This window comes from Molossus molossus, unplaced genomic scaffold (genome assembly GCF_014108415.1).
Source record: "Molossus molossus isolate mMolMol1 unplaced genomic scaffold, mMolMol1.p scaffold_m16_p_6, whole genome shotgun sequence".
NCBI lineage: Eukaryota > Metazoa > Chordata > Mammalia > Chiroptera > Molossidae > Molossus > Molossus molossus.
This window is the reverse complement of record NW_023425399.1, coordinates 53,974,708-53,990,428: the sequence shown is the minus strand read 5'-3', so window position 1 is coordinate 53,990,428 and position 15,721 is coordinate 53,974,708. Positions and strand designations below refer to the sequence as shown.

The 15,721-nt window shown below is 41.9% G+C and overlaps 1 protein-coding gene across 13 annotated transcripts in view; it reads left to right on the top strand.

Moving 5' to 3' along the window:
- EEFSEC (eukaryotic elongation factor, selenocysteine-tRNA specific) overlaps positions 1-15,721 on the top strand; it is a 450,913-nt gene that overhangs the window by 122,666 nt on the left and 312,526 nt on the right. For 12 of the 13 annotated variants that reach the window (XM_036246063.1, XM_036246068.1, XM_036246075.1 and 9 more), the window contains one exon: positions 4,658-4,865. In XM_036246063.1, the coding sequence (XP_036101956.1) occupies positions 4,658-4,865 (208 nt within the window). Of the gene's footprint in view, positions 1-312; positions 414-4,657; positions 4,866-15,721 lie in introns of those variants that run through there. The other variant, XM_036246074.1, reaches the window with a different exon arrangement.

Here is a 15,721-nt window from a genome sequence, read left to right as displayed (position 1 = left end):
TCTCAGTAGGGCCAGTCAAGTCGCTGTGACCTTTGCTCTCCTTAGAAATCCCTGATGTTGGCTGCGCTGCAACAGTCTGCTTGAAAGGCTGGCCTTTTGGAGCAGAGTTGTGTGCTCCCTGCAACAAAGGCAGCTTGTAGATGTTAGAGTGAGGCCACAGAGGAAATCCCCATGGGCTTTGGAGGGTTTGGATCCTGTCTGCACTTATCTTTCTGGTTTTGTCAGTTCACTTTTACTTCCCATCCCCAGGATCTGAACAGGCATCAGATGGGAGATGGACTAAAATACTTATATATCATCCTTCCCCTCCAGCCACCAGGCCAAGACAAGGCACTGCTGGATAGTTTTATAGACCACTAGAAAATTGAATCTCCGAGAAAAGAAACAGATCCCTGGTAAAGAAAGTGGAGCAGGTAGGGTTAACTATCATTTGCTCAGTCAGTCCAACAAAGATTGATTAAGCTGTGCCTAAGCTGGGTTTTGTGCTGCTTGCTGTAAATACAAATTGAAATCCCAGGCCTTGGTCTGTGAACTCTCAGTGTGGGTGTGGTGGAGAGGAAGGGTCAAGACCAATACGGTTTGGGCAGAGGAGCAGGAACAAACACAAGGCAGGTAAGGGGTGAGAATTATCATGGGTTGTGCCTTTATTTTCAGAGTAAAGTGGAGCCTGGGTCAGGAGGCTGGAGAGGGGTTGGTCCCTATTTGCAAGGACAGGTTGTTTATGGCATGTAGGTAAGAACAGGCACCAGAGTTCAGATCTTTTCTCTACCCCCTATTTGGTGAAGAACCCAGGGCAGTCACCTAACTTCTCTAAGCCTGATTTTCTCATCTGTAAAATGGGTCGACTATGGTTTGGGTGACGTAAGGGATGGTGTTTAAGTTTTAGAGGGAGCCCAGGTAGTTGAAACAAGGTTTTTCAGTCACCCATGGGGTATAGTATCCTTGGCTCTGTAGGTGCAGCTTTGCCCACCAGAGTTGGAATCCACTGAACCAGGCACTGGGGCCATTCTGCTGTAAAATCTTCACTGAGAACAGCACACAGGCTGAGAATCTAGGGTGTTCCTCCTCCCTGTTCACCAGCAGGCTTTGTCTCATCTTACGGCCTCAAAACCTAGCCACATAGCCTGTACTGGTGACAGGTTTGCTTGTGGCTAGAGAACCTGAGGAGAGACCTGAAGTTAGTGGGGCTCAGGCTTGTGTGTGTGTGTGGTGGGGGACCCTGGGGCAGAGCGAGGAGCACGAAGAAGGGCTCTGTGAAGTGCAGTGTGATGCTTGGCACAGGGAGAGTGTTCCAGGACTGTGAGGGGGCCATCAAAGCCACACCACAGGATTTGGTTTTAATCATAGGACAATGAGGGGCTCTTAGCAGAATAACACAGGTCAATGTTTTATTGGCTATTTATTTATGTACTTAACATTATAATTTCATTTATTTATGAATAGACAGTATAAACTTCTGTTTAAAATGAAAAGAATACAGAAGAATCTACAGTCAGGATTTTTCTTCCTGCCCTTGTCTCCTGTCTATCACCTAGCTCTTTTCCCAATATACAACCAAAATTTATTTGTTTCTTTTGTATTCTTTCAGAGATATTTTATGCATATAGAAGCCAATAATTACTCATATACAACACACACACACACCTTTTCCTTCTTTTAACACAAATTACAGTGTTCTGCCCCCTTTTCTCACTTACTTTATCCTGGAGGTCATTCCATAGTACTATAGAGAGTCTTCATTCCTCTTTTTTTTTTTTTTTAAGTCCTCACCAGAGGATGTTTTTTCATTAATTTCTAGATAGAATGGAAAGGAGAGAGAGAGAGAGAGAGAGAAAGAAACATCAATATGAGAGAGACACATTCATTGATTGCCTCCCACATGGCCCCGACTGGGGATGGGGATTGAACCTGCAACCCAGGTATATGCCCTTGACCGAGAATTGAACCCGGGACCCCTCTAACCACTGAGCAAAACCAGCTAGGGCTCTTCATTCTTTTTTTTTATCCTCACCCAAGGACATTTTTGCATGTATCTTTAGATAGAGCGAGAGGGAGAGAAGGAGGAAGAGAAAGAGAAAAACATCAATGAGAGAGAGACACATCGAGTTGTTGCCACCCACACGACCCCAACCAGAGCTGGGGACAAATTGCAACTGCAACCAAGGTATGTGCTTCTAGTAGGAACCGAACCCGGACTCTCTGGTCCGCGGGCCAACACTCCAACCGCTGAGTCAAACCAGCCAGGGCTCTTCATTCTTTTTAATGGCCATATAGTATTCTGTCACATGGGTGTAGCATTATTTTTACCTTGTACTCTACTGATGGACCTTCCAGGGTTTTCAACTTTAGCTACAACAAGCATGCTGCAGGGACATTTCACATGTATGCGGGCTTGGTTGTGTGAAAGATTACACATATGTTTGATATCTGTTTCCAAATTGATCTTCATAGAGATTGTACTAATTTAACCCCACCCTACCCTTCCAACAGTGTATGAATCAATTATGTGACTTTAGAAAGTTCCTTTTGGGAGGCTGTTTGGAGGGTGGATTTCAGAGGGACAAGTTGAGGCAAAGGCACCAAAGGGAACAGCTGACATGGGCCTGACATGGGTCATGGGGACTGGAGCTGGAACAGAGATGGATTCCAGGGGCGAGTTGGTGATTCAGTAGAAATGAGGAAATCTTTCAGATAAGGTTTTATAGACCTCAGTTGTTAAAAAATTGATAAGCGAAACAAGCCAAACAGAGAAAGACAAGTATCATATGATCTCACTTATTTGTACAATATAATGAACATAACAGTCTGAGGAATGGGGTAGTCCCAGAGACGTGGAAGTGGGGTACAGACTGACAATCTCCAGAAGAGGGGGTGGTGGGGGAGAGATAAACCACAGAACTTATATACATGTATGCATGAACAATGGACATGGTCACCAAAGCTGGGGACAGGGCGGGGAGGGCGGGGGAGGTGGAATCAGTGGGGGAAAAAAGGAGAAACATCTGTAACAAAACTAAATTAATTAATAAAAAAAAATTGAGTGTTGTACATAATTTGTCCTGTTCATGGTAGATGATAGAATCACTGTACTCCTTCTGTTTGGCTGTAGTAGAGACCTGGGCCCTAATGTCTGGTGACTTGACAAGGGAGATGCCAGTGGGGGCTGCTGTGAGCACCTGGCCTACCCCTCTAGGTCTCTTTGGACCACAGCCCCACTTGTGTCCCTTAGCTGACAGGATGAGGTAGGAAAGGGGGTTGGAGAGGATAGAGTAGAAGGGAGGGAGAAGAGTTGGGATATTCCAAGGCCTACTTAGTGTCAGAGACACATAATGCTTCTCCTGGGGGAGGCCAGAGGAGCTGTGCAGGTCAGTGGTGACCAGGGAAGAATTCTTTAACAATGGAGTCAGGCACTCTGGTTGCTGGTGGCCTTTGGTGCCAGTGGGCTGTGTGATCTAGAGCAAATGACACCATGACTCTGAGTTTCACTTTCTTCATCTGTAATACTAGGTTGTAGAATAATCTGTGTGGCTGACTAGTGCACCAGTAAGTATGCCAACAAAAAAGAACACTCCTCCCTTACCCTCCCCACCCCCCCAGCAGTAGAGTTCTGTCATGAAAATCACCCACAGAGAGTCTTCCTCTGCCTCACCATAACAATAATTTTGTCCTGAAAATCCCTCATGGGGCAAAGAGGAAATATTTGCACATTCTTGCATCCACAAAATAATACCTTTTTTTTAATTGAAACTATTCTATATCCCATTAAAAAGAACACAATTACTTAATTGGCTAACATTAGTTTTCCTAACATATGACTTACGGCAGTTTCCTTTTATTGACTTCTCTGTAATTTGTCTACCTGCTATTGTTCAGCTCAAGAGTGGCTGTGTATTCAGGCCATGCTCACAATCTGACATGCATACAGAAACACACACACACACACACATGCTTGCACACATATACATGCACATATATGTACACACACATATTATGCTCTGTTGATGTAGTTGAACCTTCCATGCTCCTACTCGGCTGCCCCCAGAAAAAACAGGAAGCCCCCCAACCAGAACAGAAAGGACAAGAGAAGTGAGTAGATATTGTCCAGCCAAGCAGGAGATGATTATGATGAAACCACAAGTACTGTGAGGAGAAGACCTGGGAGCATAGAGGAGATGCCCCAGCCCCACCTAAACTCCTTCATTTTTTAATCCTTCTTTCCTCTCTCTGCAAGGGGAAATCTTTAGGCATTTGTCAAGTCAGACATTCAGCTTTTTCAGCTTGTTTTTTTCTTGTAGTATGGAATAAAATGATAGTATTGGTGCAATAGAAAGGCATAGGTTTTGGAGTCACCCAGCCCTGCTGCAGGCTAGCTAGGTGGCCTGGGCAAGTTCTCTTTTATAGGCCTCAGTTTTCTCATTTCCAACTGGGATAACACACCTGCCCTTTATGGTGGTTATGAGGATTCAGTGAAATAATGTAGGTCAAAGCATGTCACCTGTGTCCTGGTGCTAGGAGGTATGTGGTAATACTCATTTCCCACTCTGCTCACTTTTAATACTTTAAATTTGGCTGGTTTTGCCTGATCTAGGGCATTGGGCAACTATCTGAGTTTCACCTCTCCCGTTTCCATTTCTAACCTTGTCTTCTCTCCTTCCAGGGGCCCAGATCATTGATCTGATGATGCTGGTCATTGATGTGACCAAGGGGATGCAGACCCAGTCAGCGGAATGCCTTGTGATTGGGCAGATTGCCTGCCAGAAGCTGATCGTGGTGCTGAACAAGATGGACCTCTTGGCTGAAGGGAAGAGACAGGCAGCAATAGATAAAATGACCAAGAAAATGCAGAAGACCCTAGAAAACACCAAGTAGGTTTGACAATGACAGGAAGGTTCACATACACAAGAAGCAGGCTTCAGGGCACACATGGATTGGGCAGGCAGTTGTCAACAAGTGGAACCTTGTCTGGCTCTTGCTTGCATGAAGGGTAAAGGCTAAGGTGCTGTTGCAAGAGACCAAATAGTACAGAGGCATGAAGAAGCAAGAAGTTGATTTTACAGGTATTTTCTTAGTGTGAGCAGTGTGTGGTTCTGCTCTGCATGGCGTTCAGAACACCAGGTAGCCTCCATCTTGCTGGTCCTTCACTGCAAGATGTGTCCTTGTTTGTGCAGTCAAGTGGGCATGGGCACTGCTGTGTTTATGTTTGCAGGAAGGTCCAGTGTGTAGGGCCTGGACCTGAAGGGGCATACCCTTCCCACTGATATTCTGTTGGTGGGGACTCCATTCCACATGCCCATTTAGCTGGGAAAAATGTGTCCCCTCATTGCCTCTTTAGCTGCAACTGGAGATAAGAGTTCAAAAGGAGATATGAGTTCTGGTGGATAACTGGATGTTTCTGTCACTGAAGCTTATAAAATTGTCTGAATTGGACTGATGAACATTGCTGTTGAGGGTAAACTGTGAAAGGGCAGATCACAAAAGGACCTTTTTAGTTTTGCATGCTAAGGAATTTATAATTACGTCTTGTGGAAAGTAGGGAGTTAAATAATTTTGTGCAGGGGACTGACTGAAAGTGGTTTCCCTCCCATCTAGAGATGGCTGGCTGTAGGTGGAAGAATAGCGTGGCAAGGAGGATGTAGAGGCAGCAGAGAGACATACAAGGAAAGGTCTTGGTGGTTTTTCCAGGGAGAGAAGTGTGGCTCAGAGTTAAGGTACTGGAGGGGAGAGGAGGGTGAAGTAGGGAGACTCAGCAGGCTTTATTAGGCTATTGGTTCTGCCTGCAGTCAGCATATTCTGATAGGAGAAGTCCATGAGGGCACAACGGTGACACTGCTAGTAGGCAGGGTAGGGGTGGGAGGGGTTTGGAGACTATGAGACACCTGGTTGCTCAGGTGGCCAAGGGAATGACTAATTCTGATGTGGTCAAGAAAATGAGAAAGCATCCTTGTTGAGCACACAGTGTTGGCAAATCTCATTGTTTTATTAATTTCCCTCTTCCTCTCAAGGCCAGCACTTTTTGATCAATACTAAATAGTGGTCACTGGGAGACAGCAGTGCTTCCTCTGCTATGCAACCTGAGACAATATCCTGCCACTTCCACCTCTCCTCCTGCTTGTGGAGGGCAAGCAAGTAGAGAGTGTTTTTGTTTCCCTATCATAAAGATTGATATGCCTTCCCATTTATGACTTTTTTTTTAGATCCAACACCTGCAGTTCTCTCTCAGAATTCTCAAGTTGATTAAATTAAAGCTCCAGCCCTGTGAATGGGCCAAATATGTCATAAAAGATTTCTTAGTGATGCCTTTTGTTAGCAAAATTTATCAACCATGATAAAATCGACACATTTAGATAAGTGTTGCATAAAAATGCAGACTTTGTTATTCCCAATGGAAGTGGATATAAGACTGTAAAAAGGAAGATAAAAATTTACGTCTTCTTTTTTAGTGAGTTGATTCCCTGCCATTTTATTTATTTGTCAGAAAAAGGACAACAGGTCCTTTGGACTCCTACATAAAAACCCAACACAATGTCAGTATCATTTGCTATGTAAACAGGACCTTCTGGGAAGGGCTTAGAGTAAGTACTTTATTTATTTATTTATTTATTTATTTATTTATTTATTTAAAATCTTTATTGTTGTATGTATTACAGATGTTCCTCTTTTTTTCCCCCATTGACCCCCCTCCTCCCCACTTCCGCCCCCCTCCCACCTTTTCCCATACTATTATCTGTGTCCATTGGTTATGCATATAAGTTCTTTGGTTTATTTCTTCCCACCCCCAACCCCTTTCCCTTTTAGGTTTGTCAGTCTAACACCCAATTCGTACTTAATCCTTTCACCTTTTTCACCCATTCCTGCAATCCCCCTCTCATCTGGCAACCAACAAAATGTTCTCCGTATCTATGAGAATGTTTCTGTTCTGCCTGTTCATTTTGTTTGTAGATTCCATTGTCGATATATATTTCTTTTTCTATTTCTATATTTTATCTTTTTCTTCAAAAAGACCCTTCAACATTTCATATAATGGTTTGGTGGTGATGAACTCCTTTAACTTTTTCTTGTCTGGGAAAGTCTTTCTATGGCCATCGATTCTAAATGACAGCTTTGCAGGATAGAGTATTCTTGGTTGTAGGTTCTTGCTTTTCATCACTCTGAATATTTCTTGCCACTCCCTTCTGGCCTGCAAAGTTTCTTTTGAGAAATCAGCTCATAGCCTTATGGGAACTCCCTTGTAGGTAACTAACTGCTTTTCTTTTGCTGCTTTTAAGATTCTCTCTTTGTCTTGAACCTTTTGCATTTTGATGATGATGTGTCTTGGTGTGGGCCTCTTGGGGTTCATCTTGTGGACTTGTATGTCTGTTTCCTTCACCAAGTTAGGGAAGTTTTCTGCCATTATTGTTTCAAAGAGGTTTTCAATTTCTTGTTCTCTCTCTTCTCCTTCTGGCACCCCCAAGATGCGAATGTTGGCATGCTTGAAGTTGTCCCAGAGGCTCCTTACACTGTCCTCATTTTTTTGAGCCTTTTTTCTTTTTGCTGTTCTGATTGTGTGTTTTTTGCTTCCTTATATTCCAAATCAATGGTTTGCTTCTTGGATTTACGTACTCTACTATTGAATCTGTGTAAATTATTCTTTATTTCAGTTAATGCCTCCTTAAATTCTGACTGTGCATCCATCATTTCTGACTGGTCTTTTTTATGCCCTTGAGGCTCTCACTAAGTTTATTGAACATCCTTATAAGCAGTATTTTGAACTCAGCATCTGTTAGGTTGCTTATCTCCATTTCACTTAGTTTTTTTCTTGGGGTTTTGTTCTGTTCTTTCATTTGGGACCTGTTTCTTTGTATCCTCATTATGGCTGCCTCCCTGTGTTTGTTTCTGTGTATTTCTTAATGAGAGGTATGGGGCTATCTGAGACCAGATGCTGCTCGTTTGAAAGAATTTGGGAAAACCTGAAGCAGGATCCAAGACAGGCCAATCCTATGGTTAAGCAACTGGCAACAGCTTGGGTGGGCCTGAAAGTTGGGTGGGGTGGAGCCTCAGGGAATCACCAGGGCGGGGCTACCAGTGTGAGCCAGGTTGCTGGAGTCCCAGATATGGCGGCTGTCTGTGGCCCCAGGGAAGGGCTCACCAAAGGAACAAAGGCCTCTGACAGCACATTTGTCCTAGAGAGAAAGCCCCCTCTCCAGCCCTCGCTCCAGTGCCAAACAGCTCAGTTCTTCCCTGTATGTCTCTGGCGCCCCTCGAGCTGCCTCCCCTCCAAGCTTAGAGGGAGTGAGTCCGATAAGTTCATTCATGCGTCAACCCTTTAGGAGTAGCTGCCTGGCCCTGAGTGGTTTGGCTCAGCGGTTGGAGCATCGGCCTGTGGACCAGAGAGTTTCAGGTTCAGTTCCCACTAGGGGCACGTACCGAAAAAAAAAAAGAGTAGCTGCCTGGGGCTTCAGCTGCCTCAGGCTCCTTCAGCCTCAGTTCCCGCTGGTTTTCTAGCCGGAAGTTATGGGGACTTCTCTTCCTGGCACTGGAACCCTGAGCGGGGCGTCTGGTGTGGGACGGGGATCCCTCAGTCCTCAGGGAGGACCTTTCCAGCCGAGGTATCCTCCTGATTTTTATCTGCCACACATCGGAGTGCGACCAGCCCATCTGCCTCCGCCCCTCCTACCAGTCTCAGTGCAGCTTCTTTAATTCTGTAGTTGTAGGATTTCCATTCAGCTTGATTTCAGGCAGTTTTGAAGGATGGTTGTTCTGCAGTTTAGTTGAAACTTTGATGTGGTTGTAGGAGGACACGATACCGCTTTTATCTACACCACCATCTCGACCAGAAGCTCCCTTACTTTGAAACTCACTGAAAAGCAGTAAACAAAGCAGTGTGGTACTGGCATAAGGACAGACACACAGACCATTGAAATAAAATAAAGAATTCAAAATAAACGAACACACATATGGTAAACTGATTTTTTGACAAGATTAAAAGAGGAAAGTACAGTCTTTTCAATAATTGGTGCTGGAAAACCTGTACATCCACATGTAAAATAACAAAGTTCGGCCCTTAACTTATAGTATATATAAAAAATAACTAAAAATGGATCAAAGATCTAAATAAACTTAACAGCTAACACTATAAAATTCTTAGGAAAAAAAACTGAAGAAAATCTTCACGACATTGGATTTGACAACAATTTCATGTCTATAACATCAAAAGCACAGGCAATAAATGAAAAAATAAATAAACTGAATTTCATCAAAATTAAAAAACTTTCATGCATCAGAGAATACTATCAAGATTGAAAAGCCCTGACCCGTTTGGCTCAGAGGATAGCGCGTAGGCCCATAGACCAAAGACTCGCAGGTTGGATTCTGGTCAAGGGTATATACCTCCATTGCAGTTTGTCCTCGGCCCTGGTCAGGTCGTGCGGGAGGCAACCAATCAATGTGTGTTTCTCACATCTATGTTTCTCTCTCATTCCCTCCCTTCCTACTCCTCCCATTCTATCTGAAGATAAATGGAAAAATATCCTCGGGTAAGGATTTAACAAAAAAATAAATAAAAATAAGTAAAAGACAATCTACAGACTAGAACAAAACATTTGCAAATCATATATCTGACAAGGGAGTAATGTCCAGAATATATAAAGAACTATAACCCAACAATAACCCAATTAAAAAATGGCAAAGGACTTGAATAGAGATTTCTCCAAAGCAGATATATAAATGGCCAATAATAACATGAAAAGACAATCAACATGCCCTAGCTGGTTTTGCTCAGTGGTTAGAGCGTCGGCCCGCAGACCAGAGAGACCTAGGTTCAGTTCTTGCTAGGAGCACATATTTCGGTTGCAGTTTGTCCCCGGCCATGGGTGTCATGTGGGTGGCAAGCAGTCAATGTGTTTCTCTCACGTCAGTGTTTCTCTCTCTCTTCCTCCCTCTCTAACTGAAGATAAATGCAAAAATGTCCTCGGGTGCTGATTAAAAAATTTTTTTTTTAAAGATGCTCAACATCATTAATCATTAGGGAACTACAAGTCAAAACCACAATGAGATATCACTTCATACCTACTAGGATAACTATTTTAAAAAGAAAATGTGTTGGCAAGGAGATGGAAAAGTTGGAACTTTTCTGCATTGCTAAAGGGAATGTAAAATTGTGCAGCCACTAAGGGAAACAATTTGTAGTTCTATAAAAAGTTAAACATAGAATCACCATATGACCCAGCAATTCTACTCCTGGATATATACCCAAAGGAACTGATAGCAGGGATTCAAACAGATATTTTTACACCAGTGTTCATAGCAGCATTATTCACGATAACCAAAAGAAAACAACCCAAGAGTTTGTCAATAAATAAACAAAATATGGTATATATACACACAATAGAACACTACTACTCAGCTATTTAAAAGAAGTGAAATTCTGACACATGCAACAATATAAATGGACCCTGAAAGCATCATACTAAATGAAATAAGCCAGACACAGAAAGCCAAATATTGTATGGTTCCATTTAAATAAGGTGTCTAGAATAGGCAAATTCATATATATAGAAAAGCAGAATAAAGGTTACCAGGGGATAGGGGAGTGGACACAGAAGGGAAGTTATTGTTTAATGGGTAGAGTTTATGTTGGGAATCATGAAAAAGTTTTCGGCATAGACAGTGGTGACGAGTACACAGCTTTGTGCATGTATTTGATGCCATTGAATTGTACATTTACAGTTAAAATAATAAATATTATGTTATGTATATTGTACTAAAATTTAAAAATGTGGGGAGCAAAACTATGCAAAGTAAAAAGATAGGAATGAAATAAATCAAAATGTCATTCTTTGAGAAAAGAAGTCTTTGGGTAGTCTTCTCTTTCTTTTAATCACTTTTCTCTATTTTCCAAATTTTCTTTCAATTACTCTTTGGATGGGAAAAAAAACATTTTATGTTGTAACATTTTTCAGGTTTTAATACACACAGTTCACCAGCCAAAATTTTTCCCTTCCAGATAGGAAATTTCTTTATATTTGGACCAGTATTAACAAAGGATTTACTTAACAAGGGACCATAGAAAAGGAAATAGTCACTTAAATGATTTAAAGTTCATTGCTGCACAGAGGTAAGAATTAATGTTTTCCTACGATGGGGTTCACCTTGACCTGGCCACAGGCCCACTGGGCCCACTAACTGAAACCCATCAGGACAGCAAGCCTTTTCTTTACCTGAGTTTCTCCCCCAGCCCTTTAGGCACTGAATGAGGAAAAGAGAGGTTGTAAGGCCGCTCAGATGAACAATTTCCTCTGGATGTGTGTTAAAGTCCACAATTTGACATTCAACCAATAAATTTAAATTGAATGGTAATTTAGACATGCAAGTATTTTCCTTAATTTAACTAATTGAAATAATCTATATTAATTCATCCTTGAAAGTACTTACTCTAGTAGGTAAACATGGTATCACGTCCTCCCACAACCACATCAAAGTTACAACTAAACTACATAACAACCATCATTCAAAACCGCCTGAAATCAAGCTGAATGGAAGTCCTACAACTACGGAATTAAAGCAGCAGCTACATTGAGACTGGTAGGAAGGGCGGAGGAGCCATGGGCTGGTCTCACACCCACGTGTGGTGGAAAAAAAATTAGAAGGATACTTGGCTGGAAAGGTCCTCCCTGAGGACTGAGGGGTCCCTGTCCCACACCAGGCGCCCAGCGCAGGGTTTCAGTGCCAAGAAGAGAAGTCCCCATAACCTCTGGTTGTAAAACCAGTGGGAACTGAGGCTGAGGGAGGCTGAGGCTTCTGGAGTCCCACGCAGCTCCTCTTAAAGGGCCTGTGCACAGATTTACTCAGACTCACACCCTCCAGGCTCCAGTGTGGGGGAGGCAGCTTGAAAGGCAACAGAGACATATGGGGAAGAACTGAGTTGGAGAGAGGGTGGGACAGGCAGCTTACTCCTGGACAGATGTGCTATCAGAGGGCTTTGTTCCTCTGGTGATCTCTTCCCTGGGGCCACAGACAGCCGCCATATCTGGGACTCCAGCAACTTGGCTCACAGTGTTTGCCCCGCCCTGGTGATTCCCCGAGGCCTGGCCCCATCCAACTTTCAGGCCCACCCAAGCTGTTGCCAGTTGCTTAACCATAGGATTGGCCTGTCTTGGATCCTGCTTCAGGTTTTCCTAAATTCTTTCAAACGAGCAGCATCTGGTCTCAACTAGCCCCATACCTCCTGTTAAGTAATACATAGAAACAAACACAGGAAGGAAGCCAAAATGAAGAGACAAAGAAACAGGTCCCAAATGAAAGAACAGAAAAAATCTCCAGGAAAAGAACTAAGCGAAATGGAGATAAGCAACCTAACAGATGCTGAGTTCAAAATACTGCTTATGAAGATGCTCAATGAACTCAGTGAGAACCTCAGTGTACTTCGTGAGGGCCTCAAGAGCATTAAAAAGGACCATACAGAAATTAAGGAGGCACAGTCAGAAATGAAGGAGGCACTAACTGAAATAAAGAATAATTTACACAGATTCAAGAGTAGACTAGGTAAAGCCAAGAAGCAAATCATTGATTTGGAATATAAGGAAGCAAAAAACACACAATCAGAACAGCAAAAAGAAAAAAGGATCCAAAAAATAAGGATAGTGTAAGGAGCTTCTTGGACAACTTCAAGTGTACGAACATCCCCATCTTGGGGGTGCCAGAAGAAGAAGAGAGAGAACAAGAGATTGAAAACCTATTTGAAACAATAATGGCAGAAAACTTCCCTAACTTGGTGGAGGAAACAGATATACAAGGCCAGGAAACACAGAGAGTCCCAAACAAGATGAACCTCAAGAGGCCCACACCAGGACACACCATCATCAAAATGCAAAAGGTTCAAGACAGAGAGACTCTTAAGAGAAGCAAAAGAAAAGCAGTTAGTTACCTACAAGGGCGTTCCCATAAGACTGTCAGCTGATTTCTCAAAAGAAATTTTGCAGGCTCGATGGGAGTGGCAAGAAATATTCAGAGTGAGGAAAAGTAAGAACCTACAACCAAGATTACTCTATCCTTCAAAACTGTCTTTGAGAATCAATGGACATATAAAGAGTTTCCCAGACAAGAAAAAGCTAAAGGAGTTGGTCATCACCAAACCATTATTATATGAAATGTTGAGGGGTCTTCTTGAAGAGAAAGATAAAAAAATATGAACAAACAAAATGTCAGTGAATACATATCTATTGACAATTGAACCTACAAGGAAAATGAACAGGCAGAACAGAAGCATTCTCATAGATACAGAGAACATTTTTGTTGGTTGTCAGATGGGAGGGAGTTTGGAGGAATGGGTGAAAAAGGTGAAGGGATTAAGAAGTACGAATTGGGTGTTAGACTGACAAACCTCAAAGGGAAGTGGGGGGCTGGGAAGAGATAAACCAAAGAACCAGTGGACACAGACAATAGTGTGGGGAAAGGCAGAAGAGGGGTGGGTGTGGGGAGAAGGGGGTCAATAGGGAAAAATGAGGAACATCTAATACATTCAATAATAGAGATAACTTAAAATAAAAAAAAGTAAGGAAATTGAGTCTTCCAACTTTATGCTTCTTTTTCAAGATTAGTTTAGCTATTTGAGGCCCTTACAAGGTTGCTGGGTCAAAAGGCATAAACCCTTTTAGACCTTTTAATGTACATTGCCATCTTCTTTCAGCAAAGGGTTTGTCCCCTTTCACACAGGTGTCAGCACCTAACTTTGATTTATCATTTTAAAATATATTTCACAATTAGTAGGTTAGAAATGATATTTTACTCTTGTTTTAATATGTGGTTCTTTAATTACTGGTAAGATTGAACATTTTCCCTTAAGTAAATTAAACAGTGTACTTTTGTGTGTTTGAATAATGCCCACATATTTTGCTTCTTGCAATTTTAATGCTTTCTTGTGTGTGTGTGTGTGTGTGTGTGTGTGTGTGTGTGTGTGTGTGTTGGAATCTTAAGTGTTTATTAAAAATTTTTCAATTACACTTTACATTCAATATTTTTATTAGTTATCAAGTATATAACATAGTGGTTAGGTAATCATATAGTTTACTTAGTTCCCCTCAGTATTTCCAGTACCCACCTAGCACCATGCATAGTTATTACAATATTATTGACTATATTTCCTATGCTGTACTTTACATTCCTGTGACTGTTTGTAACTACCAGTTTGTACTTCGTAATCCCTTCACCTTTTTCACCCAGTTACCCCCAAATGCCCTCCGTTCTGGCAACCATCAGCCTGTTCTCTTTATGAGTTGATTTCTGTTTTGTTTGTTTGCTTATATTGTTCTTTAGAGTCTACATATGAGTGAAATCGTATGGTATTTGTCTTTCTCTGACAGACTTGTTTCACTTAGCATCATACCCTTTAGGATCATCCATGTTGTTGCAAATGATAAGATTTCATTCTTTCTTTATGGCCAAATAATATTCCATTGCATATATGTACCACAGCTTTTTTTATCCACTTGTCTATTGATAGGCACTAGGGTTGCTTCCATATCTTGGCTATTGTAAATAACTGCAATGAGCATAGGGGTGCATACATTCTTTTGAATTAATGTTTTGAGTTTCTTTGGATACATACCCATAAGTGGAATTGCTGGGTCATAAGGCAGTTCCATTTTTAATTTTTTGAGGACCATCCATACTGTTTTCCATAGGGGCTGAACCAATCTGCATTACCACCAATGAACAATGGTTCACTTTTCTCCACATTCTCTCCAACACTTGTTTGATTTATTGATGATAGCCATTCTGACAGGTGTGAGGTGATATCTTTTTGTGGTTTTAATTTGCATTTCTCTGATGATTAGTGAGGTGTAGAATCTTTTTATATGTCTATTTTCTTTCTTTCTTTTTTTTTTCCACATCTTTATTGTTGGATGTAAAATGTATTACAGATGTTCCACATTTTTCCCCCATTGACCCCCTCCTCCCCCCTCCCGCCCCCCTCCCACCTTTTCCCAAACTATTGTCAGTGTCCATTGGTTATGCATATAAGTTCTTTGGTTTATTTCTTCCCACTCCCCCAACCCCTTTCCCTTTGAGGTTTATCAGTCTAGCAATGAATTTGTGCTTCTTAATCCCGTCACCTTTTTCACCCATTTCCCCAACCCCCTTCCCAACTGGCAACCAATAAAATGTTCTCTGTATCTATGAGAATGTTCCTGTTCTTCCTGTTCATTTTGTTTGTAGATTCCATTGTTGATAGATATGTATTCATTGCCATTTTGTTTGTTCATACATTTTATCTTTTTCTTTAAAAAGACCCTTCATCATTTCATATAATAACGGTTTGGTAGTGATGAACTCCTTTAACTTTTTCTTGTCTGGGAAAGTTTTTATATGTCCATCGATTCTAAATGACAGCTTTGCAGGATAGAGTAATTTTGGTTGTAGATTCTTGGTTTTCATCACTCTGAATATTTCTTGCCACTCCCTTCTGGCCTGCAGTTTCTTTTGAGAAATCAGCTGACAGCCTAATGGGAACTCCCTTGTAGGTAACTAGCTGCCTTTCTCTTGCTGCTTTTAAGATTCTCTCTTTGTCTTGAACCTTTTGCATTTTGATGATGATGTGTCTTGGTGCGGGCCTGTTGGGGTTCATCTTGTTTGGGACTCTCTGTGCTTCCTGGACTTGTATGTCTGTTTCCTTCACCAAGTTAGGAAAGTTTTCTGCCATTATTGTTTCAAACAGGTTTTTGATTTCTTGTTCTCTCTCTTCTCC